This window comes from Pteronotus mesoamericanus, unplaced genomic scaffold (genome assembly GCF_021234165.1).
Source record: "Pteronotus mesoamericanus isolate MK-2021 breed Mesoamerican mustached bat unplaced genomic scaffold, CSHL_Meso_final scaffold_137, whole genome shotgun sequence".
NCBI classification, from domain to species: domain Eukaryota; kingdom Metazoa; phylum Chordata; class Mammalia; order Chiroptera; family Mormoopidae; genus Pteronotus; species Pteronotus mesoamericanus.
The window spans coordinates 2,980,135-2,997,099 of record NW_026555306.1 but is presented as its reverse complement, the minus strand read 5'-3'; the positions used below and the strand labels follow the sequence as shown (position 1 = coordinate 2,997,099).

Here is a 16,965-nt window from a genome sequence, read left to right as displayed (position 1 = left end):
AGACTAGGATATATCATAGTAGTTATTCAATACTTAGATTTTAGAATCACAAAGAGATCTGGATTTGAATTTAGCTTGGTTTTGTGGATTTGGCTCGTGTTTCCTGTGGAGGGAGGACCAGATTATTTAGACTCTTTGCTAAAAACCAGAAGTAAAAAATCTTAAAAGCACCAAAAAACCAATAAAATAGTTAGGGACACACTAAGCTTAAAATTTAAGGGAAAGGTATATGGGGCCCTGAAGCCACTTTTGCTCTGAGGGCAGTTGCTGATGTGGACAAACTTGAGTGTCCTGTTGGTAGCCTTACTGGGGCAGGCAGAAGCCAAGGCAAATGCCTGCCTAAGGTGGGATATCTACTAGGAGCTGGGATCCCACCAAACCATAAGCTGAGGTGAGGATGACCCAGAAGATTGCAAAGATGTTCCAGACACTGAGGGGAGCGCAAGACCGAAGAAAGATAAAAGTGGACCTGAACGTTCGCAGTCGCGAGCTGGCCCTTGGCTCGGGTTTGCAGCCTGGGTTTGCATCGGTGATACTTCCAGCTGAGATGTCTGACCGAAACGAATGCAAGTCCTCTGGTGGAAGGAACCATCATCTAGAGTCCCATAAATAATTTTCAGACAGTGAGTGATAATACAGTCAGATAACCAAATAGGCGTGGAAACAAACCAGCGTGAGCGAGAACCACCAGAGACATCAGCACAAAAGCATCCTCAGACGGGCAAGACTGTCCATCACAGATAAGAATGCAAGAGCTTGGAAGTATCCACAGGGAACTCAGGACTAAATAAAGGCCTAGCAGATGTGAAAGGAAAACGCCCACATACACCTGTATTTTGCCGTGTATAACGCATACTTTTTGCCCAAATTTTTGAGGGAAAAAATAAGAGTGCACGTTATACATGGGAACACATATACAGCCAAATATGGTGATAACAAGAATTTAAAAACTCAATGTCGGGGCTAAACAGCACGTTAGATACAACTGATGAGTTACTGAACCAAAGATGAGTCTGAAAAGTAGCAGAGACAAAAAGTTTGTAGAGGAAAGAGTGAGAAAGTCTAGTACGTAACTGGTGCTCTAGAATCAAAAGAGAACAGTGCAAAAATATTTTAAAGATGATGGTTCCTTACTCCAGGCTGGTAAAAGACCAATGAGCCCAGTGAGTCATAAGGAGGGCAAATAAAAAGAAATGTATACCTAGACACACTGCAGTCAAAGTGCCCAGTTATGTGATCTTCAGTAATGGACTGCGCTGAAACTCAGTTTCTTTTCTTTTTTTAAAAGGTTTTATTTATTTTTAGAGAGAGGGCAAAGGAGGGAGAAAGAGAGGGAGCAAAACACCCAGTGTGAGGGAGAAACCAATCAGTTGCCTCTTGCACGCCCCCAACTGGGGACCTGGCCCACAACCCAGGCATGTGCCCTGATTAGGAATTGAACTGGCGACCTTTCAGTTCTCAGGCCAGCATCCAATCCACTGAGCCACACCAGTCAGTGTGGAACTCAAGTTTCTTAATCTGAAAAATTAGAATACTGATGGTTCCTCAAAAGATTGATATATGTTTCATCCACAGTGCTCAACAAGTGTGTTTACTAAATACACATAGTGGCCCTTTCATAGCATGAGGCTGAGGTACCAAGTGCGAGGGGCAAATGGGAGTTGGGAAAATACCTGGCCAAGCAGCAGCAGCTGTTTGTAAAACAGAGCTCACAATCCTTGCCCTGGGTTCATGCAAAAACTGCATCCGGCTCCTTGCCCAGTGCCTGGCATGTAGGACAATCAACCAAGATGTCTTCCAGGGAGACAGAGGGCCGGGGATGTACCTGTACACTCTGCTTCCCCTCTACAGCTTGGAGATGATGTCTCATCGACTTCTTCATGGCTGTGAGGCGAAGGGGACGTGGCGCACTTATTTTTTTAATCCTCACCCAAGGGTATGCTTATTGATTTTTAGAGAAAGAGGAAGGGAGAGGGAAAGAAACATCAATCAGTTGCCTCCTGTACACACCCAGACTGGGGATTGAACCCACAATCTAGGTATGTTCTGTGTCCTGACCGGGGATCCAACCTGTAATCTTTTGGGGTATGGGGTGACACTTCAGTCCACTGAGCCGCCCAGCCAGGGCGACGTAGTGCACTGTTAAGTGCCTGGCACCATGCTTACCCCATGGGAATGAACAAACAGGACTCTCCCTGTGGTGTGAGACCCTTTGGCTGATGTTTCTCAATAGCCCTTTCTGAACGCTGGACTTCTGCCAATTCCACCTCAAGGAGGTCATTAGTCCATACCCCTCCCCAAACCCCACTCTAATTTGCACCCCATAAAAACTCAGGAGGAGTTACCTGTAAACCACCTATTGGTTGGTCCCTTTTGGAAGGGAGGTAGATCACAGGGTTAGGAGCACAACCGTGTGCGAGAAGCTGGGCTCTGTGTAAACCACTGGTTCCTAAATCTCAGACCCTACCCCCTCATCTGCAAAATGACACCTGGAAATACACCTACCACAGGATTTGTGGGAGACCGAGTTGGAACACTTAAAGTGCTTACGGTGCCTGGCCTGCAGTAGGTACCCAACCAACGTAGCTACTGTGGCAGAATGTGAAACGAGAACCTCCTGTTTATCCTCTCATTTGATATCCTGAGTTCCAGCCCATGAGCTCTCGAATCTTCTCCAGCCCTGAGTTGGCTCAGAAGGCCAATGCTCACCTTCACTATTAAACAACCCTCCATCCTGGCCTGGCATCCCTACCACCCACCAGGGCTGCCTCAAAGCCAGCAGGCACAGAGCCCAGCATAAGACTCCCTTTCTAGGCGCCCTCCATGCTTTTGGAGTAGGTTTGCTAAGCAGCTGGGAACACACCAAAATGAAAGGACAGCGCATCCCAGACTTTGCCGATCATGAGATCTCCTTGGGTGCTTGTTAGAGTCCCGGCCCCTCCCTAAAGTTCTAATTCATTAGGTGTAGGTGGAACCTGGGAGTCTGCATTTTTTAGTAAGGACCCTAGTTGAGTCTGAAAATTAGGTAGTGTTTGGAAATACTTCCTCAGGCCATTGCTAAAATTATAGTTAAACCCACTATCTTGCACTCCTATAAGCACAACTAAACGGGACGGGGTGGTTTGGTATTAACTATTTTGCAGTGACTCCTGGTCTATCTGCTTTCTCTAGACATACTCAAATGACTAAAACCCAGTGTTTCCCCAAGTATCTTCTGACATACCTGTAGTTCTGTGAGGTGCTTCCCAGTAAGGGGAGCCGTGCTGAAATGTGGGTGGAAACACTTACACTTGCACTGTCTTACGCTTGAAAATTCACATTGTGCCACGCAGAAACTCGTTTAATGGTGTCTCACCCTGCTTCACCTTTTTTTCATGCAACACCTATTAGGCTAGTTCTGCAGAATGTTTTGCATAAACACTAGTTTATTGCCCACTGGGTCTGCAGAGTCTGGAGTTCCCAAGTGTTGGCTTCATCTCCCCTGTTCCTGCATGCGAGCATGTCCTCTGTGGGCCCCACATGGCACATCCATGTGGGAGCTAGGCTTGGACTGGTGCCGTGGCAAGGCCACCATTCAGGAGAACAAACTGCCACAAATACAAAGGCCCATTGGGTTTGGTGGTGTTGCTGGTCCATATGCCAGTCCATGGTTTGCTAACTAAACCTGAGAATAGCCTTTGGTCCTTGCAAACCTTCAGCCCAAGATCTCCCTCAGAGCAGGGCCCACGCTCATATTCCTTTGGCTTTTGCCCCGCAAGTGTCTCTTCTATGTCTTTGAAGAGTGGCAGCCTGAGACAGTCAAAGGAAAGAGCGTCTTCCGGTGCCAGCACAAGTAGAGCCAAAGGTATTAAAAAGGATGAGCCAGCACACCCGTGGTGGCCGACCTGAGCTCCGCTGGCTCTGGGTGCCCTTGGCACATCCCCTGCTGGGCGCTTCTCCTTCAGAGTCAACCCGGCAGGCTAGAGTCCCAGGTATTCAGCCAGGAACACGGCAAGGATGCGGCTCAGGTTGTGTACCGTGGGTGGGTGCAGGTTGGCCTCAGAGTCGTCGGGCGTGTGCCAGACGGAGGGGAAGGGCGTGGAGATGAGGTGGAGCACCGGGACCCCTGGAGGACAGAGGGAAGACTCGGTCAGGCCCATGGCTGGCCCAGGAGCCCAGGCCAAGGCCTCCCCTCCCCACTCCGAAAACGCTTTTTCTTGGCACTTGAACTCTAAGTGTATGAGGTACATGTGAGTTTAAAAATATATACCCAGTGCCCTGGCTGGGCGGTTCAGTTGGTTGGAGCGCTGTCCCATACACCAAAAGGTTGCAGGTTCGATCCCTGGTTCGGGCACATACCTAGACTGTGGGTTCAGTTCCCTGTTGGGATGTGTACAGGAGGCAAGCGATCGATCTTTCTCTTTCTCTCTCCCTCTCTTTAAAATCAATAAATATATCCCCCGGTGAGGATTTAAAATAAAACTTAGGTTCTGGGAAGACCAGGAAAAGGGACAGATGTCTTTGACCCTCCTCATCAGGTATGTCTATCAGGCTCTTTTTCTCTTCTTTACTAGTAGTTAGCTCTTATATAATACTTGTTGTATTCCAGGCCCTAGTCTAAGGCCATACATCACATACATACCATTGTATCCTTACAATAATCCTTTAAGGCAGGTACCATAATGACCGCCATTGTACAGATGTGAACACTGAGGCATAGAGGGAGGCAGAGTGATTTGCCTAAGGTCCCGCCTCTAGTAAACACAGCCAGAATTTGAACCCAGGCCACCTGTCTCCAGAGTCTGTGCTCTTACCCACTGTTCTACACTGAGTTCCCATCCTCACAGCACTGCTCTCTGAGTTCGTCAGGACTTGCTAAGTATTAGATAAGAGGCAGGTGGATTATGGTGCCTAGCTGTATCCCTGACACATCACTCAGTGCCTTGGGAAGTAGTCATTGAATGAATAGATACAGAAGGCATTGTTAGCCCTGGCTGGTGTGGTTCAGTGGATTGAGCGCCGGCCTGCAAACCGAAAGGTTGCCCGTTCAATTCCGAGTCAGGGCACAAGCCTGGGTTGCGGACCAGGCGCCCAGTTAGGGGCACACAAGAGACAACCAATCGATGTATCTCTCACGTGTTGGATGATTCTGTCCCTCTCTTTCTCCCTCCCTTCCCCTCTTTCTAAAAATAAATAAATAAAATCTTAAAAAGAAAAAAGAAGGCATTGTAAGGAATGCATACTTGTTGAATGAGTAAATTACAGGGTAAAAATTTAAGCAGCAGCCAAGCACTGTGCAAACAGGCATTTCATATACCTAATCTCATCTCATCCTCCCAACCCTGTGATTACAAATATACATATAGACATGGTCTTTATGTAAAAATCTCTTCATTTTTTTCCAGCAGAAATGGGGGCCCAGAGAGGCTAAACAATTTGCCTTAGGTCAACCAGTGCTAAATTGTAGATCCTAAAACCCAGACCAATTCAGAAACCTATGTTCTGAACCCCTCGACCAGATGTCTTCGACCCTGGCTGTGTATCCGAATCATCTGGGAGTTTTGTAAAAATAACACAGAGGCCCAGGAACGGGATGTGGTGGGCCCAACACGTGACCGGGCGTTTTTCAAGGCTCTCGGGTGATTCTGCTGGGCTGCCAGGGGCTTGAAAGGCAGGGGCCAGACAAAACCCTGCCACCCCTGAGGCCCAGACAATAACAGCCCACATTCTCAAATGCTTGTTATGTGCTGGGCACTGGTCCAAGAAAGGTCTTCACATTTGGTTTTGGCACATTCAACCCCCTCAGCAAGATAGGAACTGAGACGGGGCTATTATAATCCCCATCTTACAGATGAGAAAATCGAGTTGCAAGAAGGTTAAGCAACTTGAAACCAGTCCCTCCCCCCTTGGGAAGGGGCCAGGTCCTGTCTGTGGCTCCTGTGGGCCTCTGCCCCCCACTCCTCCCTGCGGCAAGTACCTCGGCGGAGGAAAGGGATGTGGTCGTCTTCCACGGAGCCAGGGGGCTCCCCGGGCTGGAAGTACATCACTTCCTGGGGATGAGACTGTAACAGGTTCAAACGATGCAGGCGCTTCTCTGGAGCCAGTGGGGATTAGAGAGCAAAGGTCAGCCCCTAGGGGGTCAAAGGTCTCCCTGCTCACAAATCAGAGGAGGGTAGGGGGTCTGAAGGTAAAGTACTGGCTATCCCACAGAAAGAATGAATGTTACCCCTTGCTGTAGGTGTACCATGTTCCCTGTTAGCATTACTATTGTGCCCACTTCACAGACAGGAAATTGAGGCCCAGAGATGAAGCCAGTTGCCCAAGTTCCCACAGCTGGTAAGGAGAGTCAGGATTTGAACCCAGGACTGTCTGAGCCCATGCCCTGTTTGTAATCACGACTGCTGTGGGATCAGTTTGTGTTCTGCCCTTTGTGTTAGTGCCTTGGAGAGAGGCTAGGGAGGTGGAGGGAGGGCTGGATGAGCCCTCAGAGGACGGGTGCCTGCCCCACGCCGGCCCTCCCACCCGCATCCCAGGCTGGAGCCTGCCTCCACCGTCAGCCTTACCGATGCTTTTTAGCCGATGGAACCAGCGGGCTGTGCGAGGGAAGTGACTGTAGAAGGTCGGATGTGGGGCTCCCAGGAGATCGAGAAGCATGAAGAGCTCCTAGGGAGAGAGGCCAGGGCTGGAAAGGCTGGGTGGGAGGCCGCCAAGCCTGCCTCACCTCCTCCCTCCCTCACAGGAACCCAGTGGGGCCCCGGTCTTACGATAGCCTGGATCCTGGTGGGGCCGGGACTGTGGGGTGCAGACTCCATGAGCTGGGCCAGGTGCCGGGAGCCATAGAGGGAGTCCCTGGGTCCCCACTCCTTCAGCGCCTCTTCGCCGTCCAAGAAGAGCAGCTGCAACGTCACCGGAGCTGCCTGTGGGAGCTGGGGCTCAGTGCCAGCCCTCACCTCGGCCCACCCCCATTTCTGGCTCACTTGCAGAGCTGAATGGGACAAACTCGGTCTCCTCACTCATACAGCGTAGTGGCCTAGAGTACAGACTCTGAGCCAGACTGCTGGGTTCAAATCCTGGCTCAGCTGTGTCCTAGCTGAGCAGTTGTGGGTAAGTTACTAACTTCTCGAAGCATCAGTTCCCTCATGTAGAAATGGGGTTAATAACAGCTCTAGTCATGGGGTAGGATTTGAATCCAGGTCCTAGAATACTGACTGGCATAGAGTAGTACCTCAATAAGGGTTAGCTCTGATTATTATCATTAATCCTCTAGCCCATTTACTAAAAGAGACAGACCCACAAATGAATAATTATACAAAGAGTGAAATGCAATTGGGACAAATGCTTCCAAGAGCTCTAGGGTCTTAAAAGACCCTAGAGCACAGGAAAGGGGTTGGAGGGGGGGGAATCTGGCCTGGAGAGCGTGTCGGGTCTGTTGGAAAGGGATGTTTGCACTGAGGCTAAGTGGGAGCTGGCCTGGCAAAGTGGAGCTCAGGGAAGAGTGTTCCCAGGCAAGGGAGCGATACGGACCAGGGCTGGGGCCAGAGAAAGGGCCAGAGAGGTTTGAGAAGAGGCCTGAGGGGCCAGCAAGGACCAGGGAGCTTAGGGACACTGGTGTGTAAGCCATGGCAGAGGGTCTAAGCAGGGGAGGAGCGTGAGGACACTGGGGTTTTCATTCATCCTTTCCACATTTTAACTGGCATCCTACGTTATTCCAGGCAATATTGTGGGTGCAGGGAACAGAGCAGGAACAAAAGCAGCCAAGCCCCTGCTTAGAGGGAGCTTGTTCCAGCTGTAGAGACAGACAAATCAACATAAGCACCACAAATCATGGGACTGTGACAGGGTGGTTGGGAAGGCCTTGTTGAGGAGGAAACATCGAAGTGGACACCTGAGTGACGGCCGGGAGCCAGCTAGGAAGCTGAGAAAAGCACATTCTAGGCAGAGCAAACAGTAAGTGCAAATGCCCCGAGGTGGGAGTGAATCTTGTGATTTCGAGGTACACAGGTAGCTAGAGTAGAGTGAGCAAGGGGTGAGGGCTGGCAGAGGAGACTAGAGAGGTAACAAGGCACACTCCATGGGCCACTCTAAGAACTCTGGCTAACGCATGGCATGAGGTAGGAGCCATGGAGGGTTTGGGGCAGAGGAGGCACAGGATCTGACATTCAGGATAGAGAAAGATCCCTGTGGCTTTGTATGTGTAGTGGAGGCAAGAAGACAAGAAAGACCAAGGCAAGGGAGGGTGGTGGCTTCAACCAAGGGAGAGGCAGCCCCTGTCCTCCACCCCTACCCTACCCCCACTCCTCACCTGATCCTTGGCTCTGCTCAGCTCCTGGTTGAGGGCCTGGGCCAGCTCCAGTAGCAGGGCGCAAGGCACAGCTGAATCCGTGGCCCCCACAAAGGGGGCCAGCTCAGATGGGAAGAGCTTCGAGTCATAATGGCAGGCAAGAGTGAGGTGGCGGGCAGCTCCTGGGTCCAGCGTGGCCACCACGTTGGCAAAGTCCAGTGGCCCCAGGGGGGTCGAGGCTGTGAAGGCATCCAGCTCCACATGCCAGCCTGCCGTCAGGGTCCGTAAAGTGGCCTCCAGGAACTAGTGGCAAGAGAGGTGGGAGGGTGGGTGGGGGCCCTGGGGAGGAGGTCAGGAGAAGGGCCGTGTGGCCTGAGCCATGCAGAGCAGTCCAGTCGGGGTGACTCACAAGTCCCATTTTGGTTTCAATCATTCCTTTGAGACACTTCTGCTGAGTATCCGCTAAGTACCAGACATGGAATGACCCCACCTATTGATGCCAAGACTAATCACAGCTCATCACCGATAGCACTCACTGTGTGCCAAGCCCTGTTCTAGGAACTCTGTAGGGTAGAGAGCCTAAGAAACTACTCCAAGGTCACACTCCAAGTGGCTGAATTGGGATTTGAACTCAGGCTGTTTTCAAATGATTCTTGATGCTTTCTGAGAGGCAATATAGAGATGTTACAGCACCGGCTCTGGAGCCAAATTGTTTGGACTGAAACCCTTGGTACACCATTTATTGACTCTGGGATATGGGTAAAATACCCAACTGCTCTGGGCCTCAGTTTCTCCATCTGCATAATGAAGATCACATTGATACCCACCTCATAGGTCTGTTACCTGTGCCTAGCACATAGTAACAGAGGGCAGTACCGCATGGTGGTTACTCTAGAGTAAGACTAGCTCCACTCAGAGCTACCGCTCTGCCCTTAATGCTTTGGGATCTTGGGCACAATGCCCATTTCCTGTTTTCTAGCGGTCTGAGGAGTCAAGTGCGGCCCATTACCTACCTTTCTGACTTGGAGATTGCCTGGGCTGCCCGGGGTCCTCACAACCAGCAGGGGGCGCAGATAAGTGTTCCAGAGACGCTGTGGGTCCAGTTGCCCAACCACCCTCCGTATTCGGGCTTCGGGGAGGCTTCCGATCAAAGGGCCCTTGGGTTGCGGGTGGGGGGCGATGGGGACGAGAAGACCAGAGAGTGAGAGCAACCCCATTCTGACCCTGCCGCAGACGCCGTCTCCCCTAAGAAGCCCCGGTTCCTCTTCCTAATCGCGGCTTCCAGCATCAGAGGTTTCTAGGATAAATCCTAGACGCGGGAAAAGTTCCTCTAACCCATCCGATCCAGCCTACCCCGAATCCTGGGGAAATCGAGGCCCAGCGAGAGAAAAGGACTCTTCCAAACAGTTTACTTTAGGATTAGAACCCAGAACTCCCACTTCATTACTCCAGACCCTTCCTCTTAAAGGAGAGCCACTATTACAGAACAAGCCCGAAGACTCATTCCACTGACAGGCGTCCTAAAGACAACGGCAGCACCTGCTGCTAGGGCCATATGGTAAAGCCACGACCACCCGAGACCTTAGGTAAGGGGAGGCGAAGAACCGGGAGCCCCCGCTGTGCCCACACCAGTCCTTACCCGCAGCTCCCGTCCTGGAGGCAACTCCTCACTCTGGTGGTTCCAGCCGCTCCAGACAGTGTAGAACGCCGAGGCCACGGCCAGAGCCAGCAGCATCAGGGGCAAGAGCTGCGCCCGCGGTAGCAGGCGGCGATTGGGCGGTGTGGGTTTCTGAAGGAGGCCGCGTTCCCCAAGCCGTAGCCGGGGCCGCCCGCGGCCCCCGGAACGCATGGCAGCTTTGCCCAGAAATCGGTCCGGTACCGCGGATCGAATTTAGGCCCAGCCAAGTCCCACCTCATGGAATCACCGGACGAATGAACAACAAGAGCGACTGCACTATCCCACCCTCTGCCAGCAGTGAAGCCAATGGGGACTCTCGTTCTGAGGACACGCCTCTTCTTCTCCCTGGGGCCTTCGGTGTCGATTCCCCTGAGAGTTGCACAACCCAAAAGGGAGCGCGAAGGAGGTAGGCTCCGCCTCAGCTTTCGAGGGGAAGCCAATTAGAAGCATTTGATCCTGGAAAACATTCAACCTCCCGGGTGCAGGTCCACGCCCCACCCGGATGTAGGCAAAGGGTTGGTTTCGCGAAGTCGGAAAGATCAATAGACACGTCAAAGAATCGTCCCAGGAGGGGAAAGGGGTGGAGTCTATTCTGAGCAGGAGGAGCGGATTGGCTTCTCCGAGGCCGCGCCCCCGAAAGAAGGCCGGCGGGCATTTGGAAATGGCGTGTCCCTGTCCTCCTGCCACCTGTTCTACAACGAAATGGTTTAAGTCAGACACGCTTTCTCTTTCTCTCCATTGTCGTGATCACCTAACTCGTGTGGTCCTGAATGACCTTGAACCACCAAGCCAGGCTTTAACCCTAACGCTGCGCAAAGCTGGCGGATTCGCTATGGCAACAGACCACGCCTACACCGCCGGTTGAGTTTGCGCGGGGCCCACGGAAGCGGGCTGCAGGAAGCGGAAGTCCCGCCTCTTTTGCGCTCTCTTTTCGGAGGCTGAGGAAACGCGGAGTCGGAGGTGTTTCGAGAGCGTAGCTACCATGTGAGACTGGCCGGGCTTAAACGGCGGTAGAGGGTGGAGGGTATAAATTTGGCCACCGGTGGGAGGAAAGGGATGGCAGAGAGGGGGGCGGAGGCGAAGATTTTAGGGGTCAAGTGGCGTACTTTTTCCTGAGTTTGAGAACGGGCATGGGGCCTTTGACGGCTCCTGAGTTGGAGAGAAGGAACAGCCTTACCAGATAATAGGCTGGCGGCTTTCTCAAGTAGTCTCATTGAAATGAGTTTTAAAAGGAGCGATTTTACGAAAAAAGAACCTGGCAGAGGGAAGTGCGGGCTTTTAAAAATAACGATTTGAGGTGAGGGACTATCCGTATAATTTGAGTTGGAGACGGCTGGCTTTTCGACCTAATTCGCGACATTTCCGGATAATGAGACAGAGGAATGATTTTACTCATCAATTAAGCAGTTACTTATTCAGTGCTCATGTATAAGACACTGTTTTAGATAAATGGGCTATATCAGTGTGTACCCCTCCCCAAGAAAAGTCCTCTGCTACAGCTTATGGGGCAGGAAGAGGCGGGTGGCTAAATGTAATGATTAATAAACAGGAAAAATGTATGGTGTGTAAGGTGAGAAGGGCAGAGTAAGAACAATGACTAATGCCAATTTTGAGAGACAGTAACTTAAAAACTAGCACATGAGGACACATTGAGAAGGCAACATTTGAGCAAAAGACCTGAAGAAAATGAGAGAACAAACTGCAGAGACACCTGGGGAGGCATCCAGGCAGAGGGGAAAACAAATGCAGAGGCCCGCGGTGAAAGTTTGCCTAATATCTAAACCACCCAGGAGACCACTCTGGCTGGAACAGAGTGAAAGACGGGTAGATGCCGGGCATGGTTAAAAACTTGGGATTTTATTTTTTACACTGAGATGGGAGCCGTGGGAGGGTTTTGAAGAGAGAGGGGATGTGACTTAGTTGTCCGCACAAGCCCTGGGGCTGCTCTTTGGAGAACACTGGTGGGAGTGGGTGAAGGGAGGGAGACTAGTAAGACTCTTAAGAGATGGTGGAGGGCTGTGGAAAGAGATGGTCGGATTCTGGACATAATTTAGACGCAGATGATAGGATTTGCTGACATTGAAATGTAGGATGTGAGAGAATGGAAAGAATCAAGTTGACATCAGGATTTTTGCTCGAAGAACTGGAAGGATGGAGTTACGATTGATGGAGATGACGAAGGCTGTGGATAGAGTAAACTGAGGTGGCGGGCATTGTGGAGCTCAGTCTAGGACGTACAAGATTAGAAATCTCCTCCAAACCAAGTGGTGATGCCGGGCGAGGATTGAGCAGGAGGGTGGGTGTGTTGGGGAAGGGTTGGAGAGACACGGTGTGAGGGGACGTGCCCACCCATGCTCCAGCTCCGGGCTCTCTCACCTATGGCTTCCGCACTTGTCCACTCAGGAGCCTCCTCAACAAGCCCAAGAGTGAGATGACCCCGGAGGAGCTGCAGAAGCGGGAGGAGGAAGAATTTAACACAGGCCCGCTCTCCGTGCTCACGCAGTCGGTCAAGAACAACACCCAGGTCCTCATCAACTGTCGCAACAACAAGAAGCTCCTGGGCCGTGTGAAGGCTTTTGACAGGTGAAGGCTTTTTTTATCTTCTTTTTTTTTTTTAAGATTTTATTTATTTATTTTTTAGAGACAGGAGAGGGAGGGAGAAAGAGAGGGAGAAAAACATTGATATGTGAGAGAAACATCAACTGGTTGTCTTTTGCACGCTCCCAGCTGGGGACCTGGCTCACAACCCAGGCATGTGCCCTGGCTGTGAATCAAACCAGCGACCTTTCAGTTCTTAGGCTGATGCTCAGTCCACTGAGCCACACCAGCGAGGACAATGAAGGCTTTTTGGCAGGGTCTTGGGAGGGGTTCTGACCAGGCCTGGAGGAGCAGTCCCAGCTCCAGTCTGAGGAGGCTGTCTGTCAGGTTTCTCAGAAGCTGGGAGAGTTAGCACCTTAAAACCTGAGGTGTGACTGTCCCTTGCTGCCCCTTCAGCTGTGCAGGACAGTGGTTACGGTCATCTGCTTAGGAGCCCGTCCTTGTGGTTTCATGTCCCAACTCTGCCTCTTAGCCACGTGACCTTCAGCAAGTGACTATCTCATCTGTACAGAGACAGTAATCATAGTGGTTGCAAAGATCCAGGGGCTTCATACGTGTCAACTGTAGTAAATCACTAGAAGTACAACATCTAGCACACAGGATGTTCTCAATTTAGTTATTACATACTTAGAGTGTGCACCATACCAGGTACTGTTTTAGGCTCTGGAGATGCAGCGGTGACTAAAACAAACATGGTTCCTAGACTCTGAGAGCTTGTTATGTATAGGTAGGGAAGCCAACAGGGAGTGATAAGATCTACTGAGAAAAGTAAAGCCAGGTAAGAATGTGGAGCACTGTGAAGGGGGTGCTGTCTTACGTGGTTAATCAGAAGCCCCATCTGAAGAGGCAGCAGTGAACAGATGTGAATAAAATGAACAAGCAGTCTGGGGTTTGAGTGTTTCAGCTACAGGGAACAGTAAAGCGGTTCTTCTCTCTGGGCTTGTTTCCATATCATACCCCTTGTAGAACAGTTGGGAGAACTAAAGGATATTATGTATGAAAAGCACTGGATTCAGAATCTAACACAGGGTAATGCCCAGCAAACATATAAGCTGTAACCTTTTGTTGGCGTTTGGGCAGTGCCTTCCTCACAGTAGTGTGCTCAGGCTCAATTCTGGAATATTTTGGCCACTAGCTATTATGTGATGACAAACAAGTCTTGCCCTCTGAGCCTCACTTTCCTCTTGAGTAAAATGAGAAGAACAATAGGAAGTGCAAGCACCAGGATGCAGCTAGACATGGATTTGAACCTAGTCTCTGCCACTCTCAAAATGTGTGACCTAGGGTGTTCAGTTGCCTGCTGTAGAGGTGAGAGGTAGCACTGGTGTTCACCTCTTGCGGGTGAAATGCAGTGATTAATGGCTTAATGCTTAGAAAGTGCATAGAAGGGGCCTGGGCACCTGGCAGGTGCCAGTGAGTGGCGATGTGTATATATAAATTTTCTTTTTTCTTATAAGTTGACTCCTTTTCGTTTTCCTCTAGTTCTCCTCTGCTCCCATATCAACCTCCCGCCTCTCCACCCCACCCAGCCTCCCACCCTACTGTGTAGCCCATCACATTTGACTCGGCATCCTTTGCGGTGTTGGTATAATTGACCTGTCATAATAATCATAAAATCAATTGCTTTTACAGTAGAATCTCCCCTGTGCTCTCGTGCATCTTGTTTCTCACGCCTGTCAGTGGTCTGAGGATATGGCTGCAAGTGAGCTGCGGTGTTCTCAACCGCCTTCTCCGTTTACTTAGTTATGTTGCTTTCTTAAGTGAATAGTGCGTGTGTTGAGGCAAAATTTGAAAGATACAAAAGGCACTCCATGAATAGCAAGTCTTTCCTCCCTGCCCCTCCCAGCCCCCCCAGTTACAGTCCCCAGGGGCCCCACCATGGCTAATTCCCGAGGTTCGCTCCCAGAATATTACTTGAATATAACATCAGACATAATGATAGAGGAGGCTGCTTTTGAGTTTGTTTTTAAATCACTACCAATGGCACAGCACACAGCTTTTGACTTTGGCTTTTTCACTTAATAACATCCCAGTGAAACGTTTCCATGTCCCTGGTCCCCTGCGTCACTCCACTGCCACCAGTCTCTAGGTGTCTTCCTGAGAGGCTGCCTTGTGCAGGCAAGTGGGCAAGCCCTGGCCAGGTGAAACCGCTCAGTGGACTAGCGCGCCACCCCCATCGGCCAGCACCCAGTCAGGGCGCACACAAGGATCAGCCAGTGAATGCATCGCTAAGCCAGACAACGAATCAGTGTTTCTCTCCCTTTCTCCTTTCCTCTCTGCAAAATCAGTAAATTAAATAAAGATAGAAAAGCAAGAGGGCGGTAGGCTTCTCCTGCCCCTACCCCGTTTTTTCCCTACAAAAGATAACTTCCCATGCATACTGTTCCCCACTGTGCCTTTTTCTCTCCACAGCATCTCCTGGAATTTACTCCATGGCAAGGCACAGAGCTTCCTCATTCTTCTTAATGTTTTTATCTTGCTATTTGGAGATATTTCTGTGTATCCTCTTATCCTTTCACCTTGCTTTAGTTTTGTTTGTTTGGTTTGCTTTTTGTTTTTTTTTTTATAGCTTTACTTACTTTAATTTTAGAGAGAGGGAAAGGGAGGGAGAGAGAGAGAGAGAAACATCAGTATATGAGAGAAACATCAATGAGTTGCCTCTTGCTTGCTCCCAACTGGGGACCCGGCCTGCAACCCAAGCATGTGCTGTGACTGGGAATCGAACCAGTGACCTTTCATTTCACAGGTTGGCGCTTAACCTGCTGAGCCACACCAACCAGGGCTAGTTTTTCTTCATAGTAGTTACCACTTGACAGCATATTGCAGGTCCAGGTCTTTTTGTTCACTTACTTTGCATCCTTCTCCCCTCCTGAAAATGCACACCCCATGAGGGCAGGCGTGTCTATTTCATTTGTTGCAAGCGTTCGTTGAGTGCGCTGCTCCGTACTGTCTTCACATGTGCCCCCTCAGGCCGCAGGGGCCTCTGGTTCTGCAGAGAGGAGAAGCTCCTTTGCCGATGCCTCCAGATATACTGGGAGTTAAAAAGCACAAGCAGAACCATGTTGTTTGCTTCACCTTGTGCCAGATCCTGTTCTAAATAGTTTACACAAGAATGCTGTGTTGATTCATTTAACCTTCACAGCAGCCCTGTGAGGTGGACACCATAAATGTCTCCATTTTGGAAAGGGAGAAATTGAGGCACAGAGGGATGCAGTCTTTTGCCCCAGCCTCCACCGGAAGACTTGCAGAGGTGGCAGTGGCAGCCCAGCTGTCCTGGCCCAGGGCCCGCAGCCACGCTGCTGGAGGGGAGAGGCAGCACCTTGAAGAGAAGGGCTGGTCACAAGGCTGCCCCCTCACACCCGCTGCCTCCCTACTCCTTGTCCCCACCAGGCACTGCAACATGGTGCTAGAGAATGTGAAGGAGATGTGGACCGAGGTCCCCAAGAGTGGCAAGGGCAAGAAGAAATCCAAGCCAGTCAACAAGGACCGCTACATCTCCAAGATGTTCCTGCGCGGGGATTCGGTCATCGTGGTCCTGCGGAACCCGCTCATCGCCGGCAAGTAGGCGCTCCCTCCTACTTGGCGCTCCCTCCCTGCCGGCAGGTCCCGCTGCCCAGTCCTACAAAGACTTGACCTTTGACATGAGAACAATAAAGTCCTGTGTTTTTTTTTCTAGTGGCATCTCTCTGTTCCCAGGGCCCTGTGAGCGGGGTGGGCTTGGGGGAGGGAAACAGCTGGGTATGGGCCAAGCACTGGCGTCGGGACATCTCTGAGCAGGTGAAGAGGACCGGTCCCTGCCCCTCTGTGCCTCAGTTTCCCCACAGAGCTTCTGCTCTTTCCTATTTTAATTTTTCTTAGCTTGTCTTTACTCCTCTCTCCTTTCCCCTGACTCAATGAGTCATTCTTGCTCAAAGTTTCTTTTGTTCTTTTTTCCTATTTATTCAGTTAGGGAAACATCCCCCAGGTACCTCCTCTGTGTCCAGCTCTGTGTTGCAATGCTGGGGACACATCAGGGCCGAGACAGCCCCCAGCCTGCCCTCACTGACGGAAAAGAACACATTTAAAGCAGTCGATACCCAAATACTGATGGTAGTCATGCCTGTCACCTGCTGAGCTGTCAGGGTGCCAGCCCTCACCTCTGCTGTTCAGACTTCCTCCCAACAGCTCTGAGCAGGTACTGTTATTTGTTACCTCTTGTTCCCAGGAGAGGGAGCTGAGGCACAGAGGGGCTGAGAATTTTCCCCAAGTCACACAGCCAATAAGCAGCCAGACTAAGATTTGAACCAGGCTGTGTCCTGCAGCTTTACTCTTTTTCTTTTGGTTAAATGGCAAAACTTGTATTATGTATCTATTTTACCACAATAAAAAAATGTGGTTAAAAAATACATAAAATGGTTATTATACATAAATTATGTATATGTAAACTTCC

The 16,965-nt window shown here is 50.6% G+C and overlaps 2 protein-coding genes across 2 annotated transcripts; one reads left to right on the top strand and one right to left on the bottom strand.

Moving 5' to 3' along the window:
- Positions 1–1,250: 1,250 nt before the first annotated feature.
- QPCTL (glutaminyl-peptide cyclotransferase like) lies at positions 1,251–10,110 on the bottom strand. Its single transcript, XM_054588617.1, has 7 exons — positions 9,900–10,110; positions 9,274–9,417; positions 8,282–8,563; positions 6,744–6,896; positions 6,543–6,642; positions 5,957–6,073; positions 1,251–4,105 (listed from the first exon to the last, which is right to left on the bottom strand). The coding sequence occupies exons 1-7, from the start codon at positions 10,107–10,109 to the stop codon at positions 3,960–3,962; spliced, it is 1,152 nt and encodes a 383-aa protein (XP_054444592.1). The 5' UTR covers position 10,110; the 3' UTR covers positions 1,251–3,959.
- A 735-nt stretch (positions 10,111–10,845) lies between these two features.
- SNRPD2 (small nuclear ribonucleoprotein D2 polypeptide) lies at positions 10,846–16,203 on the top strand. The gene is made up of 3 exons (XM_054588473.1): positions 10,846–10,922; positions 12,342–12,521; positions 15,927–16,203. Coding segments are annotated over exons 1-3 (357 nt in total). The 5' UTR covers positions 10,846–10,920; the 3' UTR covers positions 16,102–16,203.
- Positions 16,204–16,965: the final 762 nt, after the last annotated feature.

Coding starts and splice junctions, on each gene's coding strand:
- SNRPD2 (XM_054588473.1), top strand. Junction 12,522..15,926: donor CGTGTGAAGGCTTTTGACAG/GTGAAGGCTTTT, acceptor TGTCCCCACCAG/GCACTGCAACATGGTGCTAG.
- QPCTL (XM_054588617.1), bottom strand. CDS start 10,109: ATGCGTTCCGGGGGCCGCGGGCGGCCCCGGCTACGGCTTGGGGAACGC. Junction 8,564..9,273: donor GCAATCTCCAAGTCAGAAAG/GTAGGTAATGGG, acceptor TCTTGCCACTAG/TTCCTGGAGGCCACTTTACG. Junction 4,106..5,956: donor CATCCCTTTCCTCCGCCGAG/GTACTTGCCGCA, acceptor TCTGTCCTCCAG/GGGTCCCGGTGCTCCACCTC.